Source organism: Schistocerca nitens, chromosome 3 (assembly GCF_023898315.1).
Source record: "Schistocerca nitens isolate TAMUIC-IGC-003100 chromosome 3, iqSchNite1.1, whole genome shotgun sequence".
In the NCBI taxonomy this organism is placed as follows: Eukaryota; Metazoa; Arthropoda; class Insecta; order Orthoptera; family Acrididae; genus Schistocerca; species Schistocerca nitens.
Window position 1 is genome coordinate 794,748,124 of NC_064616.1, and position 16,761 is coordinate 794,764,884.

Genomic DNA, 16,761 nt, shown 5'->3' on the forward strand with positions numbered 1-16,761 from the left:
TTCATGTTGCCTATGTTGCGCATAGACTACTCAGTTTTTATATTTTGCTTATTTTTTCATAGTTCCACACAACTTCTTCCTGTTTTCTCGATTGATCTGTGTTCAATTTTTCAAGGCCTATCCACTGTACCAACTTATAACTAAATTTGAGGGGGCTGCGATGGGGAGGTTCCCTTGTCAGTATGCAGACGACTTCTGCATTTCGTACTTGAGCTGCAGTACTGATGTTGCTGAGCATTGCCTACAAGGAGCCATCCACAATGCACTGTCACGGGCTCTAGTCCATGGCTTCCAGTTTTCGACCATGAAGATGTGTGTCACACACTTATGTCTGCGTCGTACCATTCATCAGGGACCAGCACTTGTCTCTTGGGGAGACATTATCCCATTGTCATTATCAAGAAGAGAGCCAGTCAATAATCTAAATGCTCAGTTAAACTATGAAGCATTTGTCGGTTGCAAAAAGCTACTCAGGCTCACAAAAGAAATATACATCTAAGCAACAATCATAAACATTGTTGTAGGTGATCAAGGACAACTTTGGCTTACTAATTGAAGCCATTAATTCTGTAATAGCACAAGTCCACATTTTGGCACTACACAAACTATTTGTATCGGCATATTCATCCAACGCTAAGCAAAACATTGACAGTGAGAAGAACACAAAATACCTTCCCATTGGAACACTCTCCTCTTTTTTTTTTACATAAATCTTTCTTAGATTAATGTTGATGCTAATTATAATGTAGGTGTTGCCCTACGCTACTAGCCCTACCGCAGTGCAATTCCAAATTTTCAGCTTGCTTTAATATTCAGAATGCTTTAAAATACTTCATTATGAATATAAAGGTTGCTATACAGTTGAGCTGTCAGCCGAATGCCTTCTGCTGAAGTAGAAACGCCCCCCTCACACACACACACACACACACACACACACACACACACACACACATATTCACAAAAGCACAACTCATACACACATGACCACTGTGTCTGGCTGCTGGGGTTGGACTGCAGGTGGCAACCAACAGTCTGGCCACAGCGGACAGACACAGTTGCCGCGTGTGTGTGTGTGTGTGTGTGTGTGTGTGTGTGTGTGTGTGTGTGTGCTGTGGAAGAAATCCTTTTGGTCGAAAGCTTAAATATGTAGCAGTCTTTATGTTGTGCCTTTCTGCAACCCAGCATCTCCTTTGTATGCTGAATAGCAATCTTTCCTTTTCATAATATTATTGTTTTCCATCCTGGACCTTCTGTTGTCTCATTATAAATAAAATAATTTAGAAAATGTTAAATAATATTCAGAACTGTGAGTTATAGCAAATAAGTGTAGAATGTCTGACTTTGTTAGTGGAAGATGCTTTACAAAATTGGCAAATAGAGTATGGACTGTATACTTACAGTGAAATCAAAATGAATCTCTTTTTTAATTATAATTGTCGCTGGGCTCTCAATCTCAAACCTCCTTTCTGTCATGTGTTGAAGATTTTTAAGTTTCTTTATTTCTGTAAACATAATTTTCATCTAAATCAATTACACTACAGAGATGGGGGGGAAAATTGGAATAATAAAACTATCATGCTTAGTTTGACAATTGTTGCATCTTAAAGATTTCCGAATTTTGAACTGTAACTTGGACATATGTAAGTAAATGTTTGTGTATGTTAATACATATTGTATATCTAAAAACAAAGATGATGTGACTTACCGAACGAAAGCGCTGGCAGGTCGATAGACACACAAACACAAACACACACACAAAATTCAAGCTTTCGCAACAAACTGTTGCCTCATCAGGAAAGAGGGAAGGGGAGGGATAGACGAAAGGATGTGGGTTTTAAGGGAGAGGGTAAGGAGTCATTCCAATCCCGGGAGCAGAAAGACTTACCTTGGGGGAAAAAAGGACAGGTATACACTCGCGCGCGCGCGCACACACACACACACACACACACACACACACACATATCCATGCAGACATATTTAAACATGTCTGCTTGTGTCTGTGTGGATGGATATGTGTGTGTGTGTGCGAGTGTATACCTGTCCTTTTTTCCCCCAAGGTAAGTCTTTCCGCTCCCGGGATTGGAATGACTCCTCACCCTCTCCCTTAAAACCCACATCCTTTCGTCTATCCCTCTCCTTCCCTCTTTCCTGATGAGGCAACAGTTTGTTGCGAAAGCTTGAATTTTGTGTGTGTGTTTGTGTTTGTTTGTGTGTCTATCGACCTGCCAGCGCTTTCGTTCGGTAAGTCACATCATCATTGTTTTTAGATATATTTTTCCCACGTGGAATGTTTCCCTGTATTATATTAATACATATTGTATTAAATAAAAATTTCTGATGACTTCAGTTTTCTACATTTTGTTTCTTATAAAATATGTTGTTACTGATGCAGTGTTATGTTCTACTAAATGATCCTCAGAAAATGCTGTTGAAAAATTTTATTTTTCTTAGTTCATTGAATTAATATTGTTTTCTCTCCCTCAGGATTTATCAGGCGTTAATAAAATTGCCAGGCTTGTTACATCGACTGCAGTCAGTTAACCACCCTGTTGTCAGAACAATGCTGGTACAGCCACTGAAGAGATATATTTTTGACATGGAAAAATTTAAAGGTTTGATTGAATACACGGTAGACTTAGAATCTGCAGATAAGGGAGAATTTTATGTGAAGCCATCCACAGATAAAGTGTTGCAAGGTAAGTTACAAAATGAATTTGTAAATCTGAAACATGTTTTCAGAAGTATGAAAGCTGTTCAAATTATTGGTACTGTTCCTTTCATTAACTTTCCTCAGTTTGATCTCTGTGTTTTGTTGAAATAAGTCGTGATGCATTTCTGCATGTTTGTTGACGGCTGCTTTCTTCACAATGTTGCATTTTGTTTTATAGGAGAAATAAAAACAGCAGACAGATCATGTCTTTCATTATGTTTGGAGCAATTCTTTCATTGTAACTATATTATAGAACCACTGGCTTTGGCTGAGTTGGCTCCTTTTGAATCTAAAAGGTAGTCAGTAATGCAGTCCCCTTTTTGGGATTGTGTGCAGAGATTGGAAGGCCACTCTTGGTGCAACATATATTAATTATGTCTCTTGCCCTCAGTCAGTAGCATTCTGTGTCATGACCCATCATTGCTGGAATGTTTTGTTTTGGAATGCCTTGAGACCAGTTTAGATTCCTGTGAAGTTCAACCCCACTAACCAAGTGACACAAATGAAGGTCCTCAGATGTCATTGGTACAAATCCCCCCCACTTCTGTCTGAACTTTTTAAAGTGTTCTGTATAATTTCACAAGCAGAGAATATAGAGAATATAGAGACACTTCTACTGCATTGTATGTTTTTAAACTGGACTTTTATAATCTAGTACAGGATTGCTTTATAGTATACGCTCATAGACCCAAGCAGTTATTCGCTGACGACTTTTTCCATATGCTAATGATGTGTTTAGTCCTCAGTTGCGTGTTTAATAGTGCATCAAGTTTGTCCTGTCATTTCCTATGCAATCGAATCTGCAATTATAGTTGTACCTTATATGTTTTGCTTCTTATTCCTGAAAGCTTTGTCAATTGTGTGATATATTAGTAAATAATTTTATATAATTATTTTTTGTAATATATAGCATACAGTTGCTAAGACATTCAGAATTAAAACCATTTACCTATCTTGTTAACTATTGTGAAACGTTTTGTTGTTCGTCATTTTTCCACGAACTCCCACATATGCTTGGCAAATTCGTATATGTTTGTCTATTGCAGGAACTGTTCATTCTATTGTTCCAGAGTATAACAACACCACATTTACAGTCAAGTGCACTTTTTGTTTACATTGCCAAAGAGGTGTATATGTTGATATTCTTATGTTACCTGTTGTTAGTACCTCTTTGTGTGTGTGTGTGTGTGTGTGTGTGTGTGTGTGTGTGTGTGTGTGTGTTTTAAGAATTTGCAATAAAGTTTAGATACTATTTATTGCTAGTATTTATTGTTATTTTAGTATACACTTTTTTTCTGTAATTGCCAATTGAAAATGATTAATTTTATTGTGGTGTTGGTTTTGGAAATATGTTTTTACAGTGCATTGTTCTTTCCATAACTGATGTGGAAATATTCATTTAATATGTATTAATTATTGGTGGCTGCTGTGTTGTTGTCATAGAGGAAAATGGTTACCTACTAGCATTACAGCCAGTAGTAACAGCTATCTTTCCGAAGCTCGCTTTTTTCTATGACATGAAGTGGATTTCAGAAATGTTTTTTCAGACTGCTTTGCAATTTATTTTTCCGATGGTGTTCTAAGCGCTTCACAATTGACACTCTTTTTCATCATCTGCTTTATCATATATTCATTGTATAAAGACACTGATAAGAATTGAGAATCTGCAGTATAAGCAAATTACTCAGACATTTCTCACACAATAGAATGGTAAAAGTGCTTACATCACACGGGATTCTGTGAATTAATTGAAGGGAAGCTCATAATCAACAGTAGCTAGTACTTACTATACCAGATCAAGTCAACAGTCATTTGGTGGATGCTTTGCTGACATAATCGCTTGACCAATGCTAACAACACTTATTCGTTGATGGGACAAACAACAGAGATCCTTTTTTACACTCTTTGTTACAAATTGCTAGGGGTCATAGTGCACCACAGTGTTCGGACTGGCAATGAGATGGTTTCTGCCCGCCATCTCTATCAGGTGCTTGAATGGCAACAACTGCTTGGTGTAGTGGATTGCTGGCGGTTTTCTCAATAGTGAAGATTTAATTCTATTGGGTTGGTGTGTAGTGTTTTCCCCAAGTTTAATAAACACAACAGATACCCATGACAGAGACTTCAGTTGTCAGTTATATAGTCCCTTTCACTATTTACAACAGCTTGCCATTGCTGGGGTAACTTTTTGATTCCGCAATTTTCTGCAGTTTCAAAGTGAAGAACTTGTCGAGCCATGTTCAGAGTGCATTTTCATCCGGAAAGGAAGTTCCTTGTAAAGAGTGCCATCTTTGTATCAATTTCACATGTGGCAAATACTTTTTCTTGTGTGTGTGTGTGTGTGTGTGTGTGTGTGTGTGTGTGTGTTTTGCTTTGCACAATGTGGTATATGCATAGCAACTTTACAATGAAATTTCGCAGAATTTTCGATGGCACAAACACACCAAGAATATTTCACTACAGTGGGAGGATAAAAATTGTAAACTGACGATTATGTAAAGTGCGTCTTGTGAATCCTGTGAACAGCTGTCTGATAATGAACTTGTCAGTTCAAAACCGGTTACGGCGCTATTTACTTAAATAAAATAGCATTATTAATAGTGGCTGGTTGCTGTCTTTTTCTTTGTTAGAATAAACTTATATTAATTGTATTCAGCCACAGTCTCACCATGTCAGTTTTAGACAAAATAACCTAATAATTTTTGTATCCACTGGTTTTAACACAATTGGTTGACGTTACGACTAAAATATTAATAAAATCTGACAAATATAAACTAGATGTATTACCACTGGTGACACTTCCATCTATAGATGTGTTTAAAAAAAGACATGCTAAGATATCTCAATAATTTTATTTTTACATGAAAGCCTGTACCTTAATCTATGCACTGACACCATTACAGTCTGATTCTTCCTTGTTTACGTTGTGTACTGAGTGTTTAAGATGCCTCCGATAATCGTGAGTCCCACCGACTGTGAAGCTGTTACAAGATTCCTTAGTGCTAAAGGTCTAAAAGCGATTGATATTCATTGTGAGATCTGTGCAGTGTACGGAGAAAACATTATGAGTGATGGAATGGTAAGAGTGTGGGTGTGAGCATTTAAAAATGGCTGTACAAATGTGCATGATGAACAACGGAGAGTGGGTGTTCTTCGGTCGTCAATGAAAGTTTGGTGCACGAAGTGGACAATAAGGTGAGAGAAAACAGGTGCTTTACGATTTCCTCCTTGCGGGATGACTTTCCTAATGTTTCTCGTAGTGTTTTGTATGGCATTGTGACCGAGCACTTGAATTACCAAAAATTGTGCATACGTTGGGTACCGAAAATGTTGATGGATGTGCATAAAACCAAACTTTTAGACAGTGCATTGACTTTCCTTGAGTGGTACCACGACGATGGTGATGATTTCTTAATCCAAATTGTTACAGCGGATGAAACATGGTTGGCCTATGTCACACCAGAATCAAAGCAACAGTCCATGGAAGTTGAGCAAGGACATCGTTTTGCTGCAAGACAATGCCCGTCCGCATGTGGCGAATCAGACCAAAGATCTCATCACATCTTTTCAATGGGAAACTCTAGATAATCTTCCGTACAGCCCCGATCTTGCGCCCAGTGACTACCCTCTGCTCCTGCACTTGAAGAAACACTTGGGCGGTCAGTGTCTTGAAGACGATGACAAAGTCAAAACAGTCGTGATGCAGTGATTAACAGGTCAGGCGGCAGACTTCTGTGAGGAGGGTATTCAAAAACTGGTACAACGTTATGACAAGTGCCTCAATATTGACGGAAATTAGTAGAAAAGTAGATTAAGGTACAGGCTTTCATATAAAAATAAAATTGAGATATCTTAGCAAGTCTTGTTTTAATTTCAAAATGGTACTTACTTAAAAAACACGCCTCGTAGTAAGCTGCCGGATGTCAGGAATCAATGTCAAAACAAAAAATGAATCTTTGTGTTTCAGGGTACAGTGGTTATTATTTTTATTAATAGTGCACATAATAAAAAAAATGAATTGTGTAACTTTCCGAACAATATCCAACTTAAGCCCACTTCTTGTTTATAATTGAGATATCTGAAGTTGGTATCTTATTTTAAAAAATCAGTGAAAAGGATATTTAGGTCTCAATATAATAGAGGGAAACATTCCACACGGGAAAAATACATCTAAAAACAAAGATGATGTGACTTACCGAATGAAAGCGCTGGCAGGTCGATAGACACACAAACAAACACAAACACACACACAAAATTCAAGCTTTCGCAACAAACTGTTGCCTCATCAGGAAAGAGGGAAGGAGAGGGAAAGATGAAAGGATGTGGGTTTTAGGGGAGAGGGTAAGGAGTCATTCCAATCCCGGGAGTGGAAAGACTTACCTTAGGGGGGAAAAAAGGACGGGTATACACTCGCGCACACACACACACATCCATCCACACATATACAGACACAAGCAGACATCTCACAAGCAGACATATTTAGGTCTAATACTAACACCTATTATTATCTGAAATGAGAAGTTAGAGCTCCAAATTTTGATAAATGGTTAATTATTTATTAAGTCTGACCACCTGACTTCCATCAGTCAACAAATGATGACACAATCACTTCATTTTTCACATTTTTCTTTCATTTCTGTGTACTTATAATGTTTCTCTCATCACAAAAACAAATGCATATGTAATTTTCAGCCAAAGAAAAATCCAGGATGATATAATGCCAGTATTATGAGAAGGATAGATTGCTACCCACTAAGTAATGGAGATGCTGATTCCCAGACAGGCACAACAATAAAACTACTAAAAGAGTAAGCTCTTGGCTGAAAGGCCTTCTTCTGAACTAAATAATGTACACATACACATTCACACAAACACAGCTCTTAACACATGACCACTGTCTCTTGGATGTCAGAGTCTGACCTCAGCCGACAAAGACACTGTGTGTGTGTGTGTGTGTGTGTGTGTGTGTGTGTGAGGGAGAGAGAGAGAGAGAGAGAGAGAGAGAGAGAGAGAGAGATCTAATGCAGAAGAAGGTCTTTTGGCCGAAAGCTTACTTGTTCTTGATGAAACCATGAACTGCGAGTGGATGTTGAAAGATGAATGTGAAAGTAATGTGTTAGGTTGGATGTTAGAGTCAATTGTGATAGAATTTGTAGTGTTTCGATGGAGATAAGTGAGAATTTGTTTAAGAGAGTCAGTTTTAAGTTGTGTGGTTGATTGTGAAAATGTTAAAACTACTAATATCATTACTTCAGAGGAAAGGAAAAGTAAATTTGATGCTTACAGTGATGATGAAATGACAGGTTTTGAGTTTGGGTGAAATCCTACAGGTGAGTTGGAAATCGATCAGGAGAAATTATGAATGGATAAAGAAATTGAGGGTTGTTGTTATATTATAATGTGCACCATCAATGTGGAGGGAAAAAAGAAGGGACGTTGAAACTGATCATTTGAGGATGCACTGTTTAGAGAGGGGTGAAATTAAAAATGTGCAACCCGTAAGTGAAATAAAAGATGTTGATGAACAAAGAAAGTGTGTGTTTTTCGAATCTAAAAATGGTGTTCCAGCTGTAGTCATACATTTTATCTGCAAATGTAAAAGTCCATTGGTGAAAGAGGAAAGAGGGCATGGATTTGAGAAAGTGGGGGAGGAGGGGGAAGTGAGATTCAGAACATATTCATACTGGCAAGAAATATGGTATAAGTGGCAACAGCTGCGGAGTTGCACCTTGTGAATAAAAACCGCGGCTTGTCTTAATGTGTTTATTTAAGTGTAACTTCATATGTAGCATGTAAAAAATTTGGAGGGTTGTATTCCTTGTATAAAGAGTAAAAATGGTGAATTTAAGATTTATGTAAGATTTATGGAGTCACAACTTAGTGCAAGGAGTGTGTTGACATTGATCGCATGACTCATGGTGCGTGGCAGTAGGCAGTACATAATTAATTTCATTATTTGCAAAGGAGAAGAATACTATTGTACTGCATGTAAGATTTGGGAGGAATTTCAAGGGGTTATTTATATGTGTTACTTGTAATATTTTGGATGGGTTTCTCTTGTAATATGTGTAGTTTATTTGAATTACTGTTTGCACAAAATTTGGTGCATTGAGGTCGTCAGACCTCATTAAAATCTTGCTTGTGGGAGTAAAAATGTATTTACATGCAAAGTATGAGCTAAGTTTTTGGCGATATGTTGTGTTGAGTAACTCTATAACACACATTACTTTGGAATAGTTTTTGAATAGATTTACATATGTGAAATTTTGGGGACAACTTTATAATATGTTTAAGAGGCTGATTCAAGTGATAGGTGTTTTACTCGTGCAAATAGGATACTGATGAATACAGATTGCAGTTATCATCAGAACTAAAAATGGAGGTTGAATGGGCGATTTCTGCACAGGATAGTATTAGTTTTCAAGTTTCTAATTAGATGTGGTAAAATTATAGAAACATGATAAAATGTTAGTTAATTTGTGGTGTAGAATAAATTTCGTAGCATGATAGATGTGTTTTCTTGTGGGAACATGGACAGAGGATTTGAAATGTTGAGCTGAATCTAGTATTTTACCCAGTTCACATTTTTGTGTGTAAGAAGTGGTACTGTATAATAAACAGGATGGATGACAAATGGTTCAAATGGCTCTGAGCACTATGGGACTTAACTGCTGAGGTCATCAGTCCTCTAGAACTTAGAACTACTTAAACCTAACTAACCTAAGGACGACACACACATCCATGCCCGAGGCAGGATTCGAACCTGCGACCGTAGCAGTCGCGCGGTCCCAGACTGTAGTACCTAGAACCGCTTGGCCACCCCGGCCAGCGATGGATGACAGTTCAAAATTTTAGATACTATATTCTATTACAGAGTCATTATTGGGCACTTAACTTGTGTATTTTGAATATCAAATATGTGAACTGCAAGTTTTTTTACTACTTATACAAATGAGTACAAACAGAAAAAGCCTGCTGAAAGAGGAGTCAATTCCAGGACCTCGTTTTACACATCAGTGCTTTTATGTCTGTGCCCGCAGTCCCCAAATATAATCCGAACATACTATGTATTACAGAAAGCATAGGAAATTTTTGAATATGATTTTCTAGACATTTGTGCAAAATTGCATTTTATGGTTCTGGCCAGTGTATGTCTGGTTTGTGAACTTGGTGATGTTTAAATATGGATTGTGTTCTTCGCACATCTGCATTGTCCTTATGCTTCTCCGCTGCAGAATATGCAGCACCCGTGTGGCAGAACCCCAACCATGCCAAACAAGTGGACATTGCCCTTAATGAAACAGGAACATTGTCACTGGCTGTTTGTGGGCAACTCCTATTAATAAAATATATCATCTCATGGGCATATCACCTCCACATGAAGAACAGCAGCAGAAAAAGAGAAGCAGAAACAGGAGACAGATCCAAGACACCCCTTGTTCGGATGTGAATACCAACATCCAACATTAAGATCAAGAAAGTGTTTCCTCTGTTCAACAGAACCACTTTTAACGTCATCTGCAAATCGTCGACTACAGCTTTGGCGTAACTCATCATCAGAGAGGTACTGCAACAACCGTAAAGAAGAGCTTGCTAAAGGATGTCACCTCCCATATAAAACACGGAAGGTCCTCAACAGGCTGAGAACTGGTGTATCCCAGTGCAAGGTCAATTTGAAGAAATGGGGTTTCTCTCCAGGAGATGAACTACGCGAATGTTGCGAACAGCAAGATCATCAACACCTGCTCAACTGTAGAAACCTCCCAGCCCTATGCCCGATGGACGATTTGGTATTTGCCAATGATACAGCAGTTCAAACGGCGGAATTTTGGATGTCATATGGAATTTAATCATGTACTTACATTTTTTGTGAATTGCTGCCTATCAGCTATACATGTATGTTATGTTCTGGACATGAGTATATAAATAAATGGATTGAATGGATGAGGGAACATTTGTATCCTCTCTTCTAAGAAGAAAATCGTATACCTTGGCTTTTCCAATTCTTTTAACCTGCCGGGAGATAACATTTACGCAGATAAAAACAGACACCATCCAGAAACCATGTTCCCATTGATTTCTGATGAGAAATCATGCTTTCGATTTCTGCATTCTAATTGAGTCCCATCACAGTATCTGAACTAAGGTGTCAGCTTTTAAATACAAGAGATCAGCATACGGGTCATTTAACCCACTTAAATTGATACCAGCTGCTTGGAAAAGATTTCAATACAAGACAAATATCAAAAAATCTGATTTATCTGTTTTTTATTTGTTGTGTAGATTGAGTCTTGCTTAGTATGCAAAAAAATTCATGTTCGATACAGTGGCAAAAATTTTGGCTCTCACCAAAATGCCTCTTTCACCTCTGGCAACGCCAAATGAACAACACTAGGATCTGCAGTTATTAGAATTCATAGCAAACATGATGTCCAGTACTGACTGCAGTGAAATTATATTTGATCAGACCATGGCAGGGGCAGATGTAGCAGCCAATTAAAATTTTTACTGTTGCATACACTCAATGTTTTTTCTGTATCTTTATCGAAAAGTAAGAAATAAAGACATCGTTATGTCTCCAGAATGAAATTTATGTGTTTGGATATGGTAGCTTCTAGAAATTCATTTGGTGGAACACAGTTTTCTGTTGCACAAGTTTCTTTTCTTACTAACCAAATTTTTTCAGGGTTATGGAAAAAGGCTGCAAATGATAACAATAACCTTGTGATTATGTTAATGATTCCCAATATTATTAAAATTATACACTGAAGTGCCAAAGCAACTGGTATAGGCATGCGTATTCAAATACAGAGACACGCAAACAGGCAGACTACGGCACTGCAATCGGCAATGCCTATATAAGACAACAACTGTCTGGCGCAGTTGTTAGATCAGTTACTGCTGCTACAATGGCAGGTTATCAAGATTTAAGTTAGTTTGAATGTGGTGTTATAGTCTGCGCACTAGCAGTGGGACACAGTATCTCTGAGGTAGCGATGGAGTGGGGATTTTCTGGTACGACCATTTCACAAGTGTACTGTGAATATCAGGAATCTGGTAAAACATAAAATCTCTGACATCGCTACAGCTGGAGAAAGATCCTGCAAGAACGGGACCGACGACAACTGAAGTGAATCGTTAAACGTGACAGAAGTGCAACCCTTCCGCAAATTGCTGCAGATTTCAATGCTGGGCCATCAACAAGTGTCAGCATGTGAACCTTTCAACTAAACCTCATCGATATGGGCTTTTGGAGCCGAAGGCCCACTCGTGTGCCCTCGATGACTGCACGACAAAAAGCTCTACGCCTTGCCTGGGCCTGCTAACACTGACATTGGACTGTTGATGACTGGAAACATGTTGTGTGGATGGACAAGTCTCGTTTCAAACTGTATTGAGTGGATGGACACACGTGTAAGCCTCCTGTCTGATCACCTGCATCCATTCATGTCCATTGTGCATTCCGACAGACTTGGGCAATTGCAGCAGGACAGTGTGACACCCCACACATCCAGAATTGCTACCGAGTGGCTCCAGGAACACTCCTCTGAATAAACACTTCTGTATTCAGCCACTAAACTCACCAGACGTGAACATTATTGAGCATATCTGGGATGCTTTGTGACATGCTGTTCAGTATAGATCTCCACCCCCTCGTACTCTTACAGATTTATGGACAGCCTGGAGGATTCACGGTGTCAGTTCCCTCCAGCACTACTTGCGACCTTACACGAGTCCATGCCATGTCGTGTTGCGGCATTTCTGCGAACACACGGGGGACCTATGTGATATTAGGCAGGTTTACCAGTTTCTTTGGCTCCTCAGTGTATATGCATTTGATTTTGTGATGAGAAAAACATGAGAAGTATGCAGAAATGTATGAAAAACATGAAAAAGCCAGTAGTCAAGCCATTGTATGTTGACCAGTGGTATGTCAGCTGATCAGACTTAATAAATAAGCTAATCATTTAGCAAAACTTGGTGCCGTGGGTGCAACACAATGATATATTTTATTTGAGAATCATTATAACTATTATTTTTACATCGGTCCTTGGAGCCTGGCAGCTTATTATATTAACGTACCTATAGAGGAAGGTGTCACCAGTGGTAACACAGCTAGTCCTTGTTAAATTTTATTAATATTTTTGCAGCAGTGTGAAGCAAAAGTGTTAAAACCATAGCATACGACAATTTGAATGAAATCTTCACTCCCAAGAAAACCACCAGTGACTCACCTTGCCAAACACTTGTCACCATTCAAATTCTTGGCAGAACCAGTGGGCAGAAACTATCAGACGGACAGTCCTAACATCATCGTGCACTATGGCCCCTAGTAATTTGTAACAAAGAATGTAAAACAGTACCTCCATTGTTTTTCCATCAACGAATAACTGTTGTTAACGTGGGTCCAGCAATTGTGCCAGAGCAGCACCCACGAAACGACTGTCAGCTCAGTCTGGTGTGATCATGTTCCATATTGTTTTGCAATGTTGCAACCAGGTACTTAAAATATGTCACTGTGTCAGAACACACTGCCATTCATCACACCAAATAGAAATTCTAGCCAAGTCATCCTGTATCATCCAATACTCACATTTCCATATGCTACAACTTCAACAGCAAACAGTCGCAGATTGCTGCTCATCCTATCCATCAGATAGTTTCTGTATATAGAGAACAAGAGCAGTCCTGGGGTGTTGCTAGCAATACCGTTGTATTTTGATGAACACAAGCGACCAGGAAAATGTATTGGATTCAATTACTTAAAAAGTCTTCAAACCACTCACGCATCTGAAAGCATGCCCATATACTTGAACCTTTATTAACAATGTTCTTTGGGGCATTGTGTAAAATGCTTTCCAGAAATCTAGGAATATGAAATCTGCCTTGTTGCCTTTCATCCATGGTTCACTATATATCATGTGGGAAAAGGGTTCAAATGGCTCTGAGCACTATGGGACTCAACAGCTACGGTCATCAGTCCCCTTGAACTTAGAACTACTTAAACATAACTAACCTAAGGACATCACACAACACCCAGTCATCACGAGGCAGAGAAAATCCCTGACCCCGCTGGGAATTGTACCCGGGCGTGGGAAGCGAGAATGCTACCACACGACCATGAGCTGCGGACTGGGAAAAGGGAAAACTAAGTTACGCATGAACAGTGCTTTCTAAATCCGTGGTGATTTGTGGGTATAAGCTTTTCTCTATCAAGGAAATTTATTATATTCACACTTAGAATATGCTCTAGAATTTTGCAGCAGACTGATGTTACAAATATTTGTCTGTAATTTGTAATTCATTCTCGTGACCTCGTTATATGGGGGTCACCTGCATCTTTTTTCTTGTCACTTGGGACTTCGAGCATGAGATTTGTCATAACATTACTCCAAGATAACAATAGATCCGGCTATAAGCATGATATATTGCCAGTGCCTGACTTCATGTCTGCTATACTGTATGAGGGATATACATTTAAGAATCTCTTGTTGTCATCAAATAAGCAGTTGCCATTTCACAACCAGTTTGGGCAAAGTTTGATATTTTACTAATTTTGTATCCTTAGAAGCAGATCACTTACTTAGCTGTCTTGTGTGAATGCATATTTTATCTGTCAGTTGTAGTCTGTTAACTAAGAAAAATTTGGAAGGAGCTAGTCTTCGAAAACCTGGCAGTTACTTTAAGCAATTCTTTTATGAATATCCTGAAAATATACTTTTATTTGGGAAGTTCAGTTGCCTGAATCTAGCTTTGTAGGCACATAGTCTTATGCAACAGTATACTTATGGATCAAATCATCTCTGTTTTAATACTCTATCCACTGTGAATTAATGTTCAGTTTTTTGAGAGTCACACCCTTCATACTTGCTGAGAACAAAGTGGACTATTGTATCTACTATGTATGCCTTCTTTTGTATTCATTATTGCCAAAGAAATGAGCTTAGAGTAGACACAGCTACACAGTAATCTGTTTTGTTCCAGCTGAAGAGGATTGGACCAAGTGTTGAGTGTTAATTCTCAGTTGAATAAATGTACCATATGTGTTGTTTAACTATAGTCTTGTACATTATCTGATAGTTTTTATATTTTCGTCTCACTTCTGTGAGTGTAGTAATTTCTGTAACTATTGCTTTGTAACTGGAATTGTTCATTTCAGACGACACAGCGTTACCAGTCACTTAAACTTCTTAACAACCTTGTATTGTTTTAATTTACAGAATTAAGACAAGATATGGATGAGAAGGAAGAAATGATAAACAGAGAAATGAAAAAGGTTGCTGCTGATCTCAATCTAGTAGTACAGAAGAGCATTAAACTAGATTTCAATGCTAATTCTGGGTACAGTTTTAGAGTGACACTGAAGGTAACAGCATTTGCCATGCACAGCTATTTACAGTGTTATCAGCCTAATCATGTATTTCTAGACATTATAGAATATGTATCTTTTAGGTCTTAATAATTGGCACATGTGCTAATTTGTTGTTCATATGTGGTAAGTGTATGTAATTAAAAAACTCATTATGTGCAAAAGCAAAGCAGGTTATCTGTGTATCATTGGTGGATGATGATGATGATGATGATGATGATGATGATGTGGAGGTGGAGGTGGGTGATACAACATAGGAAGGTGACATTTGTGGAGAAAAAGTTGTGAATGCATTTAGGTCCTGGGCCAAGTTGGAAGTGAGTATGGGTCAGATGGCTAGCAAAGATTGGGGCAGTTAGAATTACGGGAACAAAGCATGAGTTGTCAGCACATTTTCTACATAATTCAGAAAAGCTGGTGGGGGGGGGGGGGGGGGGGAGGGGATCCAGATGGCACAGATCATGAAGCAGCCATTGAAATCGATAATGTTGTTCTCAGCCATGTGTTCAACAAATGGGTGGTCAACACTGTCCTCGGCCACAGTTTGACAGTGGCCATTCATTCAGGTGGGCAGCTGGTCAGTGGACATGGCTACTACCACAGGTGTCCCTGCCTTTGATGGCATAGGATGGGCCAGAATAGGATATGCTGTGTGGCCGAATAGGACTGGTCTCGGTACCAGGTCTTCCTCAGGGCTATGACCCATGTGGCAAGGGATTGGTGGATGTGGCATAGGGGTTTGCCAGTTGACTCCTCGACATTGTCATTGTGCTTTGCACAGTCTCACTAGTGGCAGTTTGACACATTCCTGTGCGTACACCTGCCGTCTCCCTCTGAGCCATCAGCCATTCTTCTCCAACCCTCCCTCCCCACCCTTGTCCTCATTTTCCCTCTCTCCCACCATACCTCATGCAACCCTTCACCCCAGTCTATTTGTTATTTCGTTTCATCTTAAAGGTGATTGTTATTTTGAGACTGAAGACTACTTGTCTCCAGCCTGAAGACTGCTTCGATACAGTGTTCCGTGCTAGTCTAACCTGTACAAACCATTCCATTCTGCATAACTACTGCAGCAGATATAGTTTTCAATTTGCTTACTATAGACTATAGTATTCAAATTTTACCTCTTCCTCCTAGAAGCTAAATTTACTTTAAAATGAGTCCATATTACTAACCACTAATATCATGAGGAAATACATGTACAGAGATGACAGCTAGACAGTAGCTATCACGGAGTGTTGTGGTCTAGGAATAGTCTTTGTGAATGCACAAAAGTGCCCCAAAGTATGATGACATTGTATGTAATGAAGTGAAAAGAAGCAAAGCAGACGAGGTTTTGTATCTATAACATTAAAGGAAATGAGATGAAAATATAGTTATTGTTGATGGACATAGATAAGAAGGAGAAAAATCCTAATTTACTAAACTGTCGGTAGTTCCCTCAGAGTGGCAAACGTGATAGGTGGGGAAAGGTTAAAAAAGAGGGAAAGTCGCTCAGACCCCAGGCTGACAGGGACCCACCCGAGGAATACAAAATTCCATCCTCGACAGAAGTGATATACACTGGACAAAAAAAGTTAAGCACACAGGGGGGGAGAAGCAACTGAAGTTAAACTTCATGGATTGAGAGTGTGTTTGCTGTTATTTTTGAGATTACTAAATCAAGAATTTCACAGTATGA

At 38.8% G+C, this 16,761-nt stretch overlaps 1 protein-coding gene across 1 annotated transcript in view; it reads left to right on the top strand.

Moving 5' to 3' along the window:
* LOC126248813 (DNA mismatch repair protein Msh2) overlaps nt 1-16,761 on the top strand; it is a 244,481-nt gene that overhangs the window by 190,220 nt on the left and 37,500 nt on the right. The window contains exons 10-11 of the mRNA XM_049950222.1: nt 2,485-2,696; nt 14,932-15,077. Coding sequence (XP_049806179.1) covers nt 2,485-2,696; nt 14,932-15,077 — 358 coding nt within the window. The remainder of the gene's footprint in view (nt 1-2,484; nt 2,697-14,931; nt 15,078-16,761) is intronic.